This window comes from Dermacentor albipictus, chromosome 2 (genome assembly GCF_038994185.2).
Source record: "Dermacentor albipictus isolate Rhodes 1998 colony chromosome 2, USDA_Dalb.pri_finalv2, whole genome shotgun sequence".
NCBI classification, from domain to species: Eukaryota; Metazoa; Arthropoda; class Arachnida; order Ixodida; family Ixodidae; genus Dermacentor; species Dermacentor albipictus.
In genome coordinates, this window is record NC_091822.1 from 12,665,579 (window position 1) to 12,683,985 (window position 18,407).

At 49.1% G+C, this 18,407-nt stretch overlaps 1 protein-coding gene and 1 pseudogene across 4 annotated transcripts in view; both read left to right on the top strand.

Moving 5' to 3' along the window:
• Positions 1 to 18,407, top strand: part of Git (ARF GTPase-activating protein GIT1) — a 339,341-nt gene that overhangs the window by 162,046 nt on the left and 158,888 nt on the right. For all 4 annotated transcript variants that reach the window (XM_070533467.1, XM_070533465.1, XM_070533466.1 and 1 more), the window contains exon 9: positions 16,359 to 16,407. In XM_070533467.1, the coding sequence (XP_070389568.1) occupies positions 16,359 to 16,407 (49 nt within the window). The remainder of the gene's footprint in view (positions 1 to 16,358; positions 16,408 to 18,407) is intronic.
• On the top strand, positions 7,123 to 13,435 carry LOC139056435 (uncharacterized; annotated as a pseudogene).

Below are 18,407 nucleotides of genomic sequence, written 5' to 3' on the forward strand. Positions count from 1 at the left end.
TGCCCTCTGCTTCTAGCTTGTCTACCTCAGTCTTGACGACATCGCAGAGAGGGAGTGGAATGCGCTGGGGTACGCTCAAGGAGAAAGGCGTAGCGTTGGTTTGCAGCTTGATAGTGTGGGTTTTGGGGAGTGTCTCTAGTCCTTGAATGAAGCTGGTATCGAGACACATGTTGCCAGTGGGCTGTGGAGTCCCCAAGACTTGGTTGACAAACATCTAGACGCCCAAGGCTTGGATTGCTGGGAAGCCCAGCAGTGGGACTGTCTTGGTTGCCAGGACGTAAAGCAGCTGCTTGGTGGACTTGCTGTGCCACAACATGATAGCGACATAAAGATGGTAGCGACGTAAGTGCCTATGACCAGCAGGATGTTGTTGCCGGGGCCTTTCAACTTGTTCATGGGGTCTTGAAGCTTCGAGGGGATGCCGGGAAACAGACTGGGTATGACAGTAACTTCGGCGCTGGAGTCCACCTTGAAGGAAAGTGGGCCGCCTATTGACGAGTACTTCGACAAACTTTGCGTTCGGGCACTCTCCCTCAACTGCATGTAGCTCGATGCAGCTGGCAGAAGGCTTCTGGGTGTGCTTGCCGTTGATGCACGTTTTCTTGAGGCACAAATTCTCGAAGTGGCCAATCTTGCGGCAAAAGTTGCAGGATGCTCTGTGAGCAGGAGAGTTGGTGCGAGGGTGTGGTGTACGCCCGCAGAATGGGCACAGTTGCTGGGTTGTATTATCAGCTGGCGCAGCTTTCCCTTGCGAAGGCAAGCGGCATCGACAGCGAGCGACAATGAATCGGCTAAGTCAGAAGCTTTGCACTTGTTATCAACGTCTTCATGTTGGTGAATGTGCATGAGCGCTTCGTTGAACATCATTCTTGGGTTCTGACAAAGCTGGTCTGAGAGCTTGTGGTCACGAAGCCTACGAGAAAATGGTCTCGGATGAGCTGCTCTTTGACGTGGCGCGAGGAGTAGTTGCAGCGCTTGACCATGATTATCGTCCCGAGCGCAGTGAAAAACACATCGGCCATCTCACCCGGTTGCTATGTATGGCAGTGAAAGAACACCGACTCACACAGCTCATTCGGAGGGTGGACAAAGTGGTCAGTGAACACCTTCTTCGTGGAGGCGATGTCCTTCAGGTCCGCCTCTCGCGGCGTAGTGGACGCGAGGCCAACCCTGGCTTTGAGGGCCCATGCAGTAGAGCATGGAGCGCACTTGGATCTCTGTCGGAGGAGCATAGAGTCCTGTGGCGAACGAGTAGTCCTCGTACAGGAGCAACCGTAAGGGCCAGGAGCTAGGGTTCTCAAAGTCAAACGCTGGCGGTGGACCCCATACCTTGTAGAAATAGAGCGGCCGACGATGCAGCAGACGTCCCAGCGCAGCCTTGAATAGTGGCCACGATGGAGGGAAGGTGACTTCTTCGAGGAAGAGCAGCAATGGCAGGGCCAGGCTGTGTGTCGAAGCTGCAAGCACAGGATCAGCGGGGACAGACACTTCTGACATCATGTCAAGTGAGCGAATGACACAGCAGCCAACTCTCTGGGTGGGCAAGTGCCCAACAGGACCTATTCCACCCTTATATAGTCATGGATGCTGTGCTACCATCCAGCGATACTGCCATACACCACAATGCGCACTTGCGGACTTACTGGGAACCCTGCTGCAGAAAGCGATGTGAGCATTCACGAATACATGCTATGCAAGCAGGATGTACCAGAATGCACTCAGCACATGCTTTTTTATTCTACGTTGCGCAGAACAAAAAAATTTAATGTTGCATGCGTTACGTTGAATAAAATTAAAATGGAAATCACCTCTGATAGTAAATCACATGTGTTGCATAAAGTGAGCAAAATGAACTGCATCAAGAGTGCTATTTTGTAGGGCCTGCATCTGTGCGCGTATGGAGGAAGGAAAAATATAGGAGAGAGCGTTGCATCACCCAGCAATTCTCGGCAAGCAAATGCTCCGTGAAGCCACAGTGGTGGCCCAACACGTCACTTCTTGCATCGAGATTACGGAGTAAGAATTGAGATTTGCTGAAACGTTTGGTTTCCAGTAGCTGCACCAGCAGTTTTCATTCGGTGCGCATTTGTCCGGCTGCCCTGCCAGGGCTGCAAAGCGGGAACACTAAACCCAACTGCGCACTTTGACGAGTGATCACATGTTGGGTCGCCAGGCTTGGCTTCAGTCAGGTTACAGTACGCTCCCTTCGTTCCTCTGTGGGCACACATCTGTCCCATCACATGACGTGCCACATGGTCGCGTGACGAAGTTGTTGTGCCGCTAGGTTCCAACTTCACGTTTGCGGAAAGTGTCCACTTTGTGGCAGGTGCGGCAGCTTCGTGCAAAGCTTGTTTAATGGTTTGGCGGCAGAGTTCTTGTTCGACTCTCAGTCAAGATTTCGAGATATCCTCAATTTGGCCCAAGAATGCTTCGAGATTAAGGGCAATAAATACATGGCATGTATGGGAAATGGTTCGGTGCCGCGGAAAATTTCGAATTAGCTGATTTTTCGAGATATGCAAGTTCAAGTTAATGAGGTATTACTGTTTAGTGCTGCGGTTGTGCGGTGCATGGTGGTGGAATATACGAAAAATAGCAACAGTGCAAGCCAGAGCTACCTGCGACGTTTTTTATGGATAGCTTATACAGTGACAACTGATAAACTGTTGGGCTGATGGGTGAAATGGTTAATTTTGGGGCTTTCACTATAATGATATTTCAGAATAATGAACAATTTGCCGCAGTTCCCTAAAGTTCGTTATATCGAGATTTCACTGTAGACATATTGTCAGCTCCAATTCAAAATCACAAAATGTGAAATAAGTAAAGCGTTGTTTTGAAGTAGAAGAATTACGGTGTACAAGATTTGAACGATGGTAGGCAGCACGAAGACTTCCAGGGACACTAAAGAAGGAACGAAACACTGCAAGTGCTTGGTCTTTTGTTCGTTGTTTAGTGTTCCTGAAAGTTTTTGCACTGCCTACTATTATGGACTTGTACTAACTAGACCGATTTGATTGCTTAAGTAACAAGAATTGCAATGTGATTGGAGATCCAATTCAAAATTTTTCATTTGATGCTTAAATAAAGTTGGAGGTAATGTGATTAAGCGCACACTAGGGTAGACGAGCGTGTGTCTCCTCCCCTGGCCCAGCCGTGGCTGTCTGCATGGCTGAACACATATGCAGGCCACGTTGTGCCCTATCTCATTGGTCAGCGGGTGCAAAGGCTGGGCAAGCTGAGATGTCTTGTGGCTTTGTGTGCACTGTCTTTTTGTGTGTCTAGTGTTTGAGGTTGCAAAATCTCAAATGTCAAACATCTCGAAACAAGAGGCAGCCCCAAAACATTCGCTCCCTTCTGCCTGTGCTGTTCATCACGCCAGTGTTCCGACAGGGTGTGTTTGCAGTGATCAAGTGATACGTATTCTTGTTGGTGTGTGTGCCATAGAGTTTCGTACAATAATTACTAGAGAGAAATGTTCCACTAGTGTCCACAGAAGCTGCCATCGTAGGAATGATGAATACGACATGGATTTACCTAAAGTTCGAACTCCTTGCGTTAAGTGACTTTGGGACTTTGTAAACTGCTCATTTTAAACAAAAACTGCTCATGAGTAATTAAGTAAACATTTACAAAATTGTCTGACGGCAGTGTTCAAACAGAGAACCTCTAGCACATACCGTGTTTACACAATTGTAAGTCGACCTATTTTTTAAAATTTGAGGATCTAAAGTGGGGGGTCAACTTACAATTGAAACCAAAACATAGCATTACCAAAAAAGGCAAGACCAATGATATCAATGAACGTCTTGACCAATGACGAATGAGCTAGACCAATCCGGACAGGCCGCCATTGAAATTTGAACCTGGCAACGTTTAACGCTAGAACGTTATCGAGTGAGGCGAGTCTTGCAGTGCTATTGGAGGAATCAGAGGGCAAGTAAATCGGATATTGACACGTGTACTTGTCTTTATCGGGCGACACGTTTCACCGCCTCACACATGTTATCGCACAGCGCAGGACGTGCCTGCATGTATCGGAAGTTTCTGGAATGTTATCGATGGTTCCATGTGCTGTCTGTGACCGAACCTTGTGTAATCTGATTGCATGTGTGCGCGACGCGAATAATGTAGAACTTTGTGGAAGGCACGCGGGTCCCAGCGATTACTCTGGAACATTGGACGACTGATGTATAAAAGCCGACGCGCTTGACCAGCTCATCAGATTTTCAACGATTGCTGACTGTGTTCGCCACTATCGTTGTGCTATAAGTGTAGCCTGTTTTTGTGGGCACAGGTTCGCCCAATAAAAGTTAGTTTTGTCTTTCGCAGTATTGCTACTGTGTCCTTCGTCACCACCACGTGACATCTGGTGGAGGTGCTTTTTGTTCATGTACCAGATGCCCCCGAAAAGCCGTGATCTAATCCAGGATCGCAAAGAGAACACCAACATAGTTTTGGACCATCGAGCAAGCTGCCGTCCCCAACAGCTGCCCCCAGAGCATGGACTTCTACCCGAGAAGACCAAAGAGATTGTGGCCAAAGCAACCCCAATGGCAGCCCCAGCGTCCCGCATCATCCTGCAGCAGCCCAGGGAGCCTACGACATTCCGCGGCTCAACATTCGAGGACCTGGAAGCCTGGCTCGAGAAGTATGAGGGGGTCACTGCATTTAACAGCTGGAACAGCGACGACAAACTGCGACATGTCTTCTTCGCATTGGAAGACGCTGCCAGGACGTGGTTCAAGAACCGAGAAGCCACCTTATTGACCTGGGACCTTTTCCGAAGTGGCTTCCTGCAGACATTCACAAGCGTCGTACGCCGAGAACGAGACCAAGCACTACTAGAAACCCGAGTGCAGCTGCCTAATGAGACCACTGTGATTTTTACAGAAGAAATGAGCCGCCTATTCCGCCACGCCGGCCCGGAAATGTCAGAGGAAAAGAAAGTCCGCCTACTGATGCGTGGTGTAAAGGAGGAACTTTTCGCCAGAATGGTACGGAGCCCACCAAAACTGTTGACGAGTTTCTTCGCGAGGCCACCAGCATCGAGAAGACACTGGAAATGCGGAACCGGCAATTCAACCGCCGCAATAACTCGGCAAACTACGCCGGAGTTCAGTCACTGGCCACCGACGACCTGCGCGAGACTATCCAAGCGGTCGTGCGGGAGGAGCTATAAAAGCTGTTCCTTTCATCACAGCTTCAAGTGGGTTCAATTGCCAGCGCTGTCTGTGAGGAGCTCCAACAACTCGGAATAGCCCCTGAATCGCCGCAGCCGAGCGTACCGGAATCTTGGAAGAATGCTAACATAATCCTAATCCATAAGAAAGGGGGTGCCAAAGACTTGAAAAATTATAGATCGATGAGCTTACTGTCCCCCTTACCTACAAAGTATTTCCTAAGGTAATCGCAAATAGTATCAGGAACACCTTAGACTTCTGTCAACCAAAGGACCAGGCAGGATTCCGTAAAGGCTACTCAACAGTAGACCATATTCACACTATCAATCAGGTGATAGAGAATTGTGCGGAATATAACCAACCCTTCAATGTAGCTTTCATTGATTACGAGAAAGCGTTTGATTCAGTTGAAGCCTCAGCAGTCATGAAGGCATAACGGAATTATGGTGTAGACGAGTCGTATGTAAAAATACTGATATTTATAGCGGCTCCACAGCCACCGTAGTCCTCCATAAAGAAAGCAACAAAATCCCAATAAAGAAAGGCGTCAGACAGGGAGATACAATCTCTCCAATGCTATTCACAGTGTGTTTACAAGAGGTATTCAGAGACTTGGAGTGGGAAGAATTGGGGATAAGAATGGAGAATGCCTTAGTAACTTGCGATTTGCTGATGATATTGCCTTGCTTAGTAATTCAGGGGACTAACTGCAATGCATGCTCACTGACCTGGAGAGGTAAAGTAGAAGGGTGGGTCTAAAAATTAGTCTGCCGAAAGCTAGTGTAATGTTTAACAGTCTTGGAAGAGAACAGCAGTTTACGATAGGTAGCGAGGCACTGGAAGTGGTAAGGGAATACATCTACTTAGGACACGTAGTGACCGCGGATCTGGATCATGGGACTGTAATAATCACAATTATAAGAATGGGCTGGGGTGCGTTTGGCAGGCGTTCTCAGATCATGAACAGCAGGTTGCCATTATCCCTCAAGAGAAAAGTGTATAACAGCCGTGTCTTACCAGTACTCACGTAGGGGGCAGAAACCTGGAGGCTTACGAAAAGGGTTCTACTTAAATTGAGGACGACGCAACGAGCTATGGAAAGAAGAATGATAGGTGTAACGTTAAGGGATAAGAAAAGAGCAGATTGGGGGAGGGAACAAACGCGAGTTAATGACGTCTTAATTGAAATCTGTGGGGTTCTCTTCCGTGCTCTTGGGACAAAGGAACGACAACACAGTAGTGCAAACAATCACAAGGGCATTTATTGCACCTTTCATAGATCAATGCCTGCTAGCCGAGTTGCTATCCCCAAAACATGCCGATTGGCGCGCGACAAATCTAGAAGTCTGACTCACCGCGACCGGATAGCGAGCGAATACGTTCGCCTCTTGCTGGATCCCAACGCCTGGTCGTTCGCGAGTACGGTCACGCGGATGTTGGCGCGTTCGAAGGTGGCCACGCGAGACGGTCTCGCAGAAGCATGCATTGGCGCACGCGAGGCACGGCACGTCCGCACTGCTTGCTGTCCCGAGCCAAAGAGGAAGCGCCTTGTCTTTTGGCGCTCAAGTAACCCCGCCTGTCGGCGGAGTTAGCAGCGCAACACTCGCGCCTTCTCTCGTACTGCACCTCAACCACTCTCACCGCCGCGGGTGCCAGGCCGTGCGAGCCGTGCAGGAAAACAACATATCAGGGGACGTGTGAGAGTCGCGCATCCCCACATCCCCCCAACCTTAAATCACTACATATTCCGGCGAAACATGTCGCACGCTCTAACATCAACGCGTGCTTCGCGAACAAGGTAGCACATGCAACATTGGCCGTGCCGAGGAAATGTCCACACGCTGTCCATAACATGCGAGCCAACTGTCCTTGTGTACACTGCTGGCGTCTGCAGGTCACAGCAGAAGCTTTGCAGACTCGACGGCACGATTCCAGGCCAGGACTCCGGAAGCGACGACGCAATAGTCGGTACGAGCAAGCGTCACTCGCGCCGACGCGCCCTGCTGGTAAGAGCCGCTGTAGCTGTCGGTGAGCGCCGGCTCTTTTTTCCGCCGCCGAGGGTTGTGAGCTGGATACAGGAGGCCGCCGAAGTCGCTGCGCCAAAACTGGCCACAGCATCACCATCGCCCGGGATGGCTCAATTGTAGTCCGGGCAGCAGCACAGACGATGTGCAGGTGACGGCAAACCAGCGGTGACTCCTTTCACACTGCGTACACTCAACATACTTGGCAAACACTAAAGTAGGGCAAGGGAGAGGAATTCTGCTTGCGCATCGCCCACATGGTACGATGTTCAACTCGGCTAGCAAAAGATCGGGCAGCTACTCAGATGCTAAGTTCACGTGAACGAAGCTCGCTTTCTTGAGTCGAATGAGTAATTTCAATTCGTGCGAGGCTAAATAGAATGAGGGAAGCAAATTGCAACGCCTCAACGCCACGGTCCACCAGGTTGTGTCCCTCCACGTGCGACAGGCAGCTTCGTAAAGCCTTAGGCCTAAAGCGTTGCTACACTGACAACAACCGGCATCCAAAAACAACACCCAAAATGAGTGCAAAACAGGCAGCCGCGAGGAGACGTCAGCTCTGTGAGGTGGTCCTACTCCGCTCGGTGCACACAGCATTCGAGTTGACAGCGCCCACCGTCCAGACGGTGTCGGAGCGCCCGGTGCCAGGCCGCAATACCAGTCAGCCCGTGGTGGCACCCGTGGCCCGCGGCCACCCGGCTCCCTGAGCCGCGACTTCATCAGAGTCAGAGATAGAAGAAGCTATTTACATAAGAAATTCGGACCACCCACGAGGCTTCCGTACTCACTCGCTTCAGGCTTGCCAGTATGCTCCGCGGGCGCTGTGCCTCGCTCTCCCAGGATGCAGACCACGTGGCTCTCGTACCGACGAATGTCATTAAAAAAAAAAAAAACACTTGCGAAAAGGCTTAGCAAGTTGACATGTTCAAACACACAACAGCCACCGTCGCCTCGCCCATGAAAGTAGGCCGCCAACGCTAGCGATCAAAATCCACGCTAGCCCTACGCTTCGGTTCAAACAAAGGTCTCGAACGAAGCAAAACTGTTAAATCTATCATCCGATGCCCCAAGAGTCCCACGTTGGGCAGCCAGATGTAGGGTATCTCACACCCTTGCTCTTGGGACAAAGGAACGACACCACAGTAGTGCAAACAATCACAAGGGCATGTATTGCACCTTTCATTGATCAATGCCTGCTAGCCGAGTTGCTATCCCCAAAACATGCCGATGAGCGCGCGACAAATCTAGAAGTCCAACTCACTGCTACCGGATAGTGAGCGAATATGTTTGCCCCATGCTGGATCCCAACGCCTGGTCGTTCGCGCGTACAGTCATGCGAACGGAGGTGCGTCCGAACGCGGCCACGCGAGACGGTCTCGCAGAAGCATGCATCGGCGCACGTGCGCCACGGCACGTCCGCACTGCTTGCTGTCCCGAACCAAAGAGGAAGCGCCTTGTCTTTCGGTGCCCAAGTGACCCCGCCTGTCGGCAGTGTTAGCAGCGCAACACTCGCGCCTTCTCTCGTACTGCGCCTCAACCACTCCGACCGCTGCAGGCACCAGGTTGCGCGAGCCGTGCGGGAACATATCAGGGGACGCGTGAGAGTCGCGCATCCCCACAAATCAAGAAGAAATGGGCATGGGCAGTGTTGTATCATCATGGCACCCCACGTGCTTTTGAAGCTGGGCGCACCTGCTGTAATCACTTTCTTCCCTTATTCTCTATTTGTCCCTTCCCCTCTTTCTTGCTGTATGCTATATATTGCATGCGATACCTGTAATAAACGTTCTTTGCTCAGTTGATCTTCTTGGGAGTACGTGGTTACTTCAGTGGCAACGAGGATGGGATGAGCCTGCCGCCCACCAGCAACAACCCGGTAGCCATGGCCGGATACGCAAGCCCACCACAGTTCGAGGAAGCTACGGACCACTGGCCGGCATATCTAGTGCGGCTAGAAGCTTTCTTCGAAGGCAAAGGCATCATGGAAGAAAAGAAGCGAGCATTGCTCGTAGCAGGGCTGAGCACTCACACGGTGGCCGTTGTTAGTGGACGCTGCGCGCCAACAAAGGTGAACGAGCTGTCGTACAATAAAGCACTCGACATACTGCAGAAGCATTTTTCGCCCAGTCCGAATAAATAGCTCAATCCTACAAATTTTTCTCATGCACCGAGATGCTAGGAGAGCCACTCAGAGATTTTCATGTAGCCATTCGGCAATTGGGGGATACCTGCAACTTTGGCACTTCACTTGACAGGATGCTCCGGGACCGTATAGTTTGTGGCTTGCAAGACAACGTGGTACATCGTCAACTGCTTTCGAAGGCATCCTTAACAAGAAGCGAAGCAGAGAAAATCGCCTTAGCAGTGGAAATTGCGGAAGAAAATGTGAAGACATTGAAGACTGCGCCTGAAGACGAAGGCGTACACATGTTAAGAAACATGCATGCACGATGTGAAAGTCGACGACCATGCTTCAGGTGTGGAAAAACAGAACACGACCCCAGAACCTGCCGGTTCCGCTCAGCGAAGTGTTACTGGTGCCAGCAGCATGGTCATGTTCGCGAGATGTGTCCCGGACAAGCAGACACCAGAACGAGGGAACCGTTCACGTGGCCACACCAGCAAATTAATGTCGTGCATCCGTCAGCAGGAAACTGCAACGATCCGGGATCAGAAGCTCTGTTCCTCGTTGAAACGGCAGATAATATTGTTGGAAACATTTACACCGTAATGGCGATAATGTGCACTCTACTTTGGAATGGAATAGCGATCAAGATGCAGCTGGACACAGGGTCCCCGGTTTCTATCATCACTTGGCCCACCTACGTACAACATCAAGATGCCTGGCCGAAACTGCAAGGATCACCACTCAAGTTGTCATGCTTCCTTGGACCACTGCCGGTGCGTGGCCAGTTACAGCTCGACGTTTCCTTGGGTTCGAAGACTACGAAAGCCACATTAGCGGTGCTGAGTTGTTCTGGGCCGAACCTGTGTGGCCGGGACGTCATGACAGCGCTGGACCTTCTTAGGGAGCCGGTGCTCAGCGCAACACAGGAAGGTGAGAGTGCAGCCATTCGTGAAGTTGACAATGGTGTTGAAGTCTTGTTAGAATTTTCCAACGTGTTTCGACCGGAGTTAGGGCTCATAAAGGGACCGCCCGCCCGTTTGCCATTGCGGGATGATTCTGTTCCTCGGTTCTGTAAGGCGCGGCCAGTGCCGTACGCGTTTCGCTCTAAAGTGGAGGCCGAAATTGATCGGTTAGTTGAAAATGGAATTCTTGCCCCAGTCGCACACTCGGAGTGGACGGCACCCATGGTGGCGGTGGTAAAGCGTAACGAAAACATTTGCTTATGCGGCGATTTCAAAACTACTGTCAACCAAGCCTGCCATACGATCCAGTATCCTCTCCCGCGCATAGAGGACATCATGGCGACGTTAAACGGCGAAGTTTTTACAACTATCGATCTCCGGGACGCCTACAATCAAATTGCGTTAGACGAAGAATCGCAACTGCTCACGACGGTGAATACACAGAAGGGCCTTTTTTGCTTCACACGCCTTCCGTTCGGAGTAGCCTCTGCGCCAGCGCTATTTCAGCAACACATGGAAACAATTCTGCAAGGACTGCCCGGAGTACAGGTCTATTTGGACAACGTAATCATTGCAGAAAAGCGGAATGATGCCGCCACCTTACGCCGAGTTCTGGGAAGGTTCCGCGAGTTCGAGGTGTGGCTGAATCGGGAGTAGTCAAGATTTTGTCAGAATGAGGTTGATTTTTTGGGTTACAAAATCAACGATAAGGGCATGCATGCCAAAAGGGAAAATCTTGAGGCTATTCTGGACGTCGGCACACCCACGGGAGTGCCCGAGTTAAGGTCATTTTTGGGTCTGGTCACCTACTACCAAAAGTTTCTACCGCAGGCAGCCACGATCCTTGCACCTCTGTACGAACTATTACGCGCCAGGACGGAGTGGAAGTGGGGCATTGCTTAGCAGCAGGCGTTCCAAGAGGTCAAAGCACTGATAAGTAAAGCAGAATTTCTTGTCCATTACAACCCGGACAAACCGTTGGTACTAGAATGTAATGCTTCATCAGTTGGCATTGGAGCCGTCCTTTCTCACGGCACATCTGAGGGGATGAGGCAACCCATTGGCTTCAGCTCCCGCATACTCACAGACGCAGAGTGGAAGTATTCGCAGCTTGAAAAGGAAGCCCTGGCATTAGTGTTTGGAGTGGCGAAATTCTGGGCATATTTGTTAGGTAGGAAATTCACACTTCTGACTGATCACAAGCCATTAGTCAGTATTTTCAATCCGGATAAGCCGGTTTCAGCCATGGCGGCCGCCCGCATACAACGGTGGGCCCTCCAGTTGAGCACCTACTCCTACATCATCAAGTTCAAGGACGGCTAGGCGAATGTTCCGGCTGATGCACTCAGTCACCTGCCACGGGCAGCGCCTTCCAAGGAAGTGTCCGGAGACGAGGACGGTGCTGATGACTGTGAGTACGTACTTATCACCGCCTGTTTGGACAGTAGAGTGCTGTCAGCCAAACTGGCCCGCTATACGGCCGAAGATGAGGAGTTACTTGTGGTGCGGAAGTGGGTGCAGGAAGGCTGGCCTCGGCATTCAGATGCGAAGCAAGTCACTCTGAAGCCATACCTTGTCCGGAGGCACAAGCTAACTGTGAGAGAAGGCCTGGTGTTCTGGGGCCACCGAGTGGTCGTGCCTAAAGCAGCTAGGAATGCAGTGTTGCAGCTGATTCATGAGACGCATCAAGGAATCACCGCGATGAAGAGACTAGCTCACTCGGTGTATCCCGGCATTGATAAACAGATTGAGCAGTTCGGTAAGACGTGCCACTTATGTGTTCAAGCTGCACCGATGCCTCCATGCCAGGTACCAGTCCCGTGGCCGGAAAGCAGGCAGCCGTGGTCTCGTCTGCACATTGATTTTGTGGGTCCGGCGGATGGCTACATGCTATTCGTTGTGGTCGATTCCCATAGTAAGTGGATGGAAGCTGTGCCTTTGCGAGCTTCCACAACTGGGACGACCGTAGATGCCCTGCGCACCCTCTTTAGCACTTTTGGGTTGCCGCGCACAATCGTCACAGATAATAGGCCGCAGTTTGCAACCCGGGAATTCCAGACTTTCACTACGGTGAATGGAATAAAGCACATGTGCACTGCCCCATATCACCCTCAATCGAATGGATTGGCGGAACGAGCGGTGTGTACCCTAAAACAAAGCCTGCAGAAAAACAGGCAAGGATCATTGCAAACGCGGCTGGCCAGGATCTTGCACAACTACCGACGAACGCCGCTGTCGGGCAGAAAAACGCCGGCTATGCTTCTGATGGGGCGTGAGCTGCGCTCCCGATTAGATAACTTGTTGCCGTCAGAAACAGAGCGTTACAGTTACCCTTTTGGCAATGATTTCTTGCAGAAGGATAAACCAATTTGGGTGCGAAACTACGGTTGCCTCGGAGACCCATGGACTCAAGCACATGTCCAAACAACAGAGGGGTCTCGTATGGTGACTGCCGAGGGACCAGTGGGTGAACTAATGCGACGACACTTGGACCAAGTGCAACCGCGTGTGGTAGTGCAGGACTCGGAGCAAGTGCAGCCGCGTCTCTCAGCCAGAGGCGACAGAGCCGTCGACAAGACCGCTAGTGTGAATACGATGGATGAGACCACAACCCTGGAACTACGAAGGTCAACCCATTCGAGATGTCCCCCTGACAGGTTAGCTCCCTAAGAGAAGAGGAGACCATTGTATCGTCATGGCACCGCACATGCCTATGAAGCTGGGCGCACCTACTGTAATCACTTTCTTCCCTTACTCTCTATTTGTCCCTTCCCCTCTTTTTTGCTGTTTGCTATATATTGCACACGATACCCGTAATAAACATTCTTTGCTCGGTTGATCTTCTTGGGAGTACGTGGTTACCTCAGGCAGGACATGTAATGAGTAGGGAAGATAACCGATGGTCATTAAGGGTTATGGACTGGATTCCAAGGGAAGGGAAGTGTAGCAGGGGGCGTCGGAAAGTTAGGTGGGCGGATGAGATGAAGAAGTTTGCAGGGAAAACATGGCCACAATTAGTACATGACCGGGGTTGTTGGAGAAATATGGGAGAGGCCTTTGTCCTGCAGTGGGCGTAACCCGGCTGCTGCTGCTGCTGCTGCTGCTGCTGCTGCTGCTGCTGATGATGATGATGGATGAGATAGCAGGGGAGCTACAACGTAGTTACAATTTTATGTTTGATCTATGGCCCTACCCGTAGCTTTTCGCTATCCTGCATGTTTGTTCGCTTTTTAGAAGGGTTCTTCAACATTTTTTAGAGATTTACAATGTGCACAACACTCATGGGGAGGGGGCCGATAGTTGATGGATGTGCCACTGTTCCATTCGCGGCGGCACCCTCAAAATCGCGGCGCTTGCGGGGAGTATTGATAGTTCATGGAAGAGCAGACACCACCCACATGTTTCTCTTTCGCGGTAGCTCTTAGTAGTTTTACGCATTCAACTTGACTGCCAGCTATGTGCTACTTCCATGCTTCCTCAGTCGTCATGAGTGCTCCAGGCCCACTGGACATTCGGCACTCATTCACAGCAGCGTTCAAGAGGGCTGCCATTCTCTGTGCTGAAGAAACAAATCACTAGCGGGCCGCTAGTTCGATGTTTCTGAACGGGTGGTGCCAGAGTGGCGACTGCAGCGAAGCCAAATTTTCACTTGTGACGGCAAGTGAAGAATTCCCCATAGGCAGAAGTCTGGATGCCTTCTGGAGCTGTTGGCCAAGCTTGCATCGTACGTCGCTGAAATGCGTGATCTATCCCTGCCAGTGAAGTGCGACATGGTCATGAAAAAAGCCCACATCTCCGCCGTGAGTACAATGAGTGGCTGGTGGCAGAAGACCATGAAGGCCAACCAGACCTGTCAAAAGAGCCTCCCTGATGGCTGCGTGTGGTTAGGTGCATTCGGCGTGGGCTGCTGTTCCACAAAAGGTTGTGGTGCGGTTGTTTGCCAAATGTGGAATTTCGCTAGATGACATGCTGAGGCACCATAGCAGCGATGACGATGGCAGCACTGGTGAGGATAATGGCACAAGTTAAGACGAGTAGTCCAGTGATCATGCCAGCTACCAATAAGTTTTCGTTATCAAATGTGCTCTCGGGTATGCTCTTCTTTCTTTTTTCCCTGTCACACATTCGAGTCGACCTACAATCGTGTAAATACACTAAGCCTGATATTGAAACCATTACGCCAGGGATGCATGCGTCGACAAGCTGCTTAGAAACCTTTAAGAATTTCTTGCAGGGAAGCCAGCGCATTGAGACACATTTCCATTTGACCACTTCGACAAGCTCAGTTGTTGCAATTAGTAGTGATTGTGCATGTTCGCAGAGTCTTGTTGCCTTCTGCATAAAGTATAGTTTGGTTTGAAATTTATGCCAATAAATGCAGATAAAGTGTAATAAAGAAAGCCATAAGAACATCTGCAGTCACAATCCTGAAGCTGAGACAAATCCATGTACTAATCATGATTCCCATGGTGTCCAAACGATTGCAGTGTCAAAGCTAGTAATTCTTGTAGGAAGCCTTATTCTGTGCATGTGACACCACACCTGTTAACTTAATCAGTAAGTTTACCACAATGTATAGAGCTGATAAAACTAAAAACCTTACTTCATGTTGTAGTCTAATACTTCACTGTCACTGAAAAAAAAAAAATAGAGAAACAAGAGCATCTATGTACACACGTCACTTGTATGACACAGCCAAGAGGACGTTCCATTTTTGCATGCTGATGCATTGTTAAAATACTGGGCATATTTTGGATAAAAACAGCAAGACCAGAAACGGACACCCAAATTTTCCAGTAGAACATTCTGAAGGATATCCTTACCTGCATAGTTTATGAGTGACTGCTGGACGAGGATGCATGAATGACAGAAGGTCGATGTACACGTTGAGTCACTCCGTATGCCTTGGTCAAGCAGATGAGCAACAGAGCACAAACAAAAGCTTGCTCACAAGAGGTAACTGCTGCCTCGGTTCCCTTGCTTCTTGGTGTAATTTCATTGTTTTCACATGATCAGCTTTTGTGTTTAAGACAAAAAGATTTTTGCAGAACTCCCAGGGAATTTATCAAGGGCTCCTTCATACTGCTCCAAGCACTTCAAATCATCTATGACCGAGACACATTTCATCATCCACTGTAAGCAGTCTGTTGTGAGGTGATTAGAGAGTGATCTGTTAACTCCTACTTTTGCTCTTGAAAGGTTATGGTGGTAGGAAAAAAAAAATTCAGTGGCATGTTTCTTGCGACCTTTTCTCCTACTCCTCCAAAGTGAGAAGCAACAGAGAGCAAAGCATGCTGTCTGCTCGTTGTTTGCTTGCTGTTGCATAACTGAGTCCGGCTGTGGTCCTAGGGCTGTATTGGCTGTTTTAATGGAATGTCTTGAAATGTGAAATAAAAAAAGCACAGCTGTTGAAAACTACTGTTGTCAGGCTGTATGTGTGTGCCATCTTGAAATATGAGCACAGTTTTTAATCGCCAAAAGTGTGTGCTCAAAACGGTTCCTAATTCTTTATCCTTGGAAGCAAATGCTTGTGTCTTTCTACCATTTCCCTTCTTTTTCAACCAAATTTTCACCATAAATAGGTAGTGTGCAGGCAATGAAGAATATGCGTATATTTAAGTTGCTGCTCTTGACACTAGCCTAGTATGTTTTCTGTGTTTGTAACAAAATTGCCAAACAAGTTGCTGTCACTGAACCAAGCTGTAGCCGTTGACGGCAACGCAAACACCCCAGCTCTTCCCAGATGGATGCCAGCACCCCTTTAATTTAGCAGTAAATCTGTGGGGCCAACCTGTAAAGATAACCGCAGTTGAACACCGCTGTACATCTGCGGTTGACATGTGGTATTTGCATCAACCTATTTTACCTTGGCAGTAACCACTTGTTGCATTAGGTCTCAAAAGGTCAGGGAATAATGTGCTTAATGAATATCATTCATTTCTTGTGGCTGGTGTTGTTTCTTGGATTGTAATACAATCGAGCAAGTGTAGAAATGTAAAATTTGTGCGTAACTAATTGGAATCAATGAGTTCTGTGACGGTTCTTTCCTTCGGGCCTGCAGCCTGGACCTGTCAGCACATGCACGGGCAGCCAAGTACAAGCTCCAGTCGGTAAGTTTGCTTGGCAGACAGTCGGCAAGTTGATCTCACTGGTTTGCCGCATCACATGTGTGACATGTGCAGGACGGGCCGGTTCATGGGGGGCTGCAGTTCTCTCCCTTTTGCAGAACACAAGAAACTGGTTCAGGGCGGACGCACTCTACTCAGGCGTCGTGAGGAAGGACACTAAATCAGTCCAGACTGATAAAGTATTCTATAAAAACTATGTATTGTTGTTAATTTTGCGATAATAGGTTGATTATTAGAAGCAAAAATGAAGGTCGAAGTTGAACTTTTTTTTTTTTTTGCACCGAAATTTTAGGGACATTACATGAGCGTGATGTCATGTATTTCAAAGTATCTCTGTGTATTGGGGCATCGTTGGCCTATGAAATGTTGGTGAAATTTGCCCAATTTATTATTTATCTTCTTTAAAATCTACTTCAGTCCATTTTTAGAAATAGAAATAAGTAGGCCCCACCAGATACCATCAGAACCTATGGCATGCGGAAACTTCAAGGTGGCATCACCACCCACCTTGCAGCTTTCCTGGCTTGTATAGCAAGCCTCTTCTGAAGGTATAAGGTTGCTAATGCGGGTGAAAATCAATTTTGTCTTTAGTGCCCTTTAAACTCGTGGCATACTATGCCGAAGCACAAATTTATAGGAAGGCTCACTATTCTTAAATAGGTTTTTAAAGCGGGAAAATTGGAGTGAACACATGTTATTCAGCACACACAAACACTTGGACAATGTGGTAAATGGGCAAAGGCTGTACTTGTCCTGTCAATTTACTTACTGTGAAAAAGCGAGGAGAAAGGGGGTATTGGGGAGCCCGATCTTTATTGGTCATATCATGAGAAGCCATAAAACACTGACACCAGGGACAACATTTAATTTATTAAGCACAACTAATTTCCGCTATGTTGTCTCAAGTGTCAGTGTTTGTTGGCTTCTTATGATATGAGTAATTAAAATCGGGCCCCTTGGTTAACCCCCTTTCTCCTCATTTATTACACGAGGGTCTTAAATCCGGCCACACTGATGACTTCAGGTAGCATGTGTGGGTTTATTGATTAGTTCCCTTCGCCCAAAAAGATCACGTTCTCTTGATGCCTGCGGCAGAAAGAATGTTCCACATCTGCTGCCAAAGTTTGTGAGTGGTGGCGCTGGCTAACACTCCCAGGGTTCTGCTAAAACATAAGTACCCAAGAAAGTGGATGGGGAAACAGTGCTGCGGTAGCTCAATTCGTAGAGCATTGCACGCAAAATCTGAAGGTTGCGAGATCGTTCCCCACGTGCGGCAAGTTGCTTTTTTTCATCAACTTTCATTTCCATTAATTTATCGTTTCTTTATTTAATTTATTAAGTAATTTCCGCTATGTCGTCCCTGGTGTCAGTGTTTGTTGGTTTCTTATGATATTACTGTATTTACTCGAATCTAATGCACACCTTTTTTCCGATAAACCGGGTCCAAAAATTGCATGGGCGTTAGAATCGAGTCCGACCCTAAATCCGCATTACATCGCCATCAGCATTTGAAAAATGGCCGCCTCATACATGCTTCTAGCCTAGCTCCCGTAGCTTCCCCCATGTGCATACCTTCATGTTGTACATGTAACCAGGTGCTGGTGTAATCATAGAGTTTCTGACTATATTAGCTAGAGGGAAATCCGATAGCGGGATGTGAAGCTGTCCTATATCGTGATTCCACGAGGCAGTTGCAGTGCGGCAGCCCAACAAAAGCTTGCACTTTGCCAGCAGAGCCGCAACCTGGAATACGTAGAAAAAGGGGCTCCTGAGCATGTTGCCCATTTTGCTGCTGCTTAGCCCACTGGGGCAGCACGTTGCTAGCTCCACTTTTATGTCCTCCTGCAGGGTCATGTGAGTCCACGTCATCCATGGCTGATCCCGTGTGTACGCTGTGATGCCAGGGCTCAATATCTTGTTGACGTGGCACATGTCGCCAGGATCTTTCAACGGGATGTGAAGCCGTCCTATATTGTGATTCC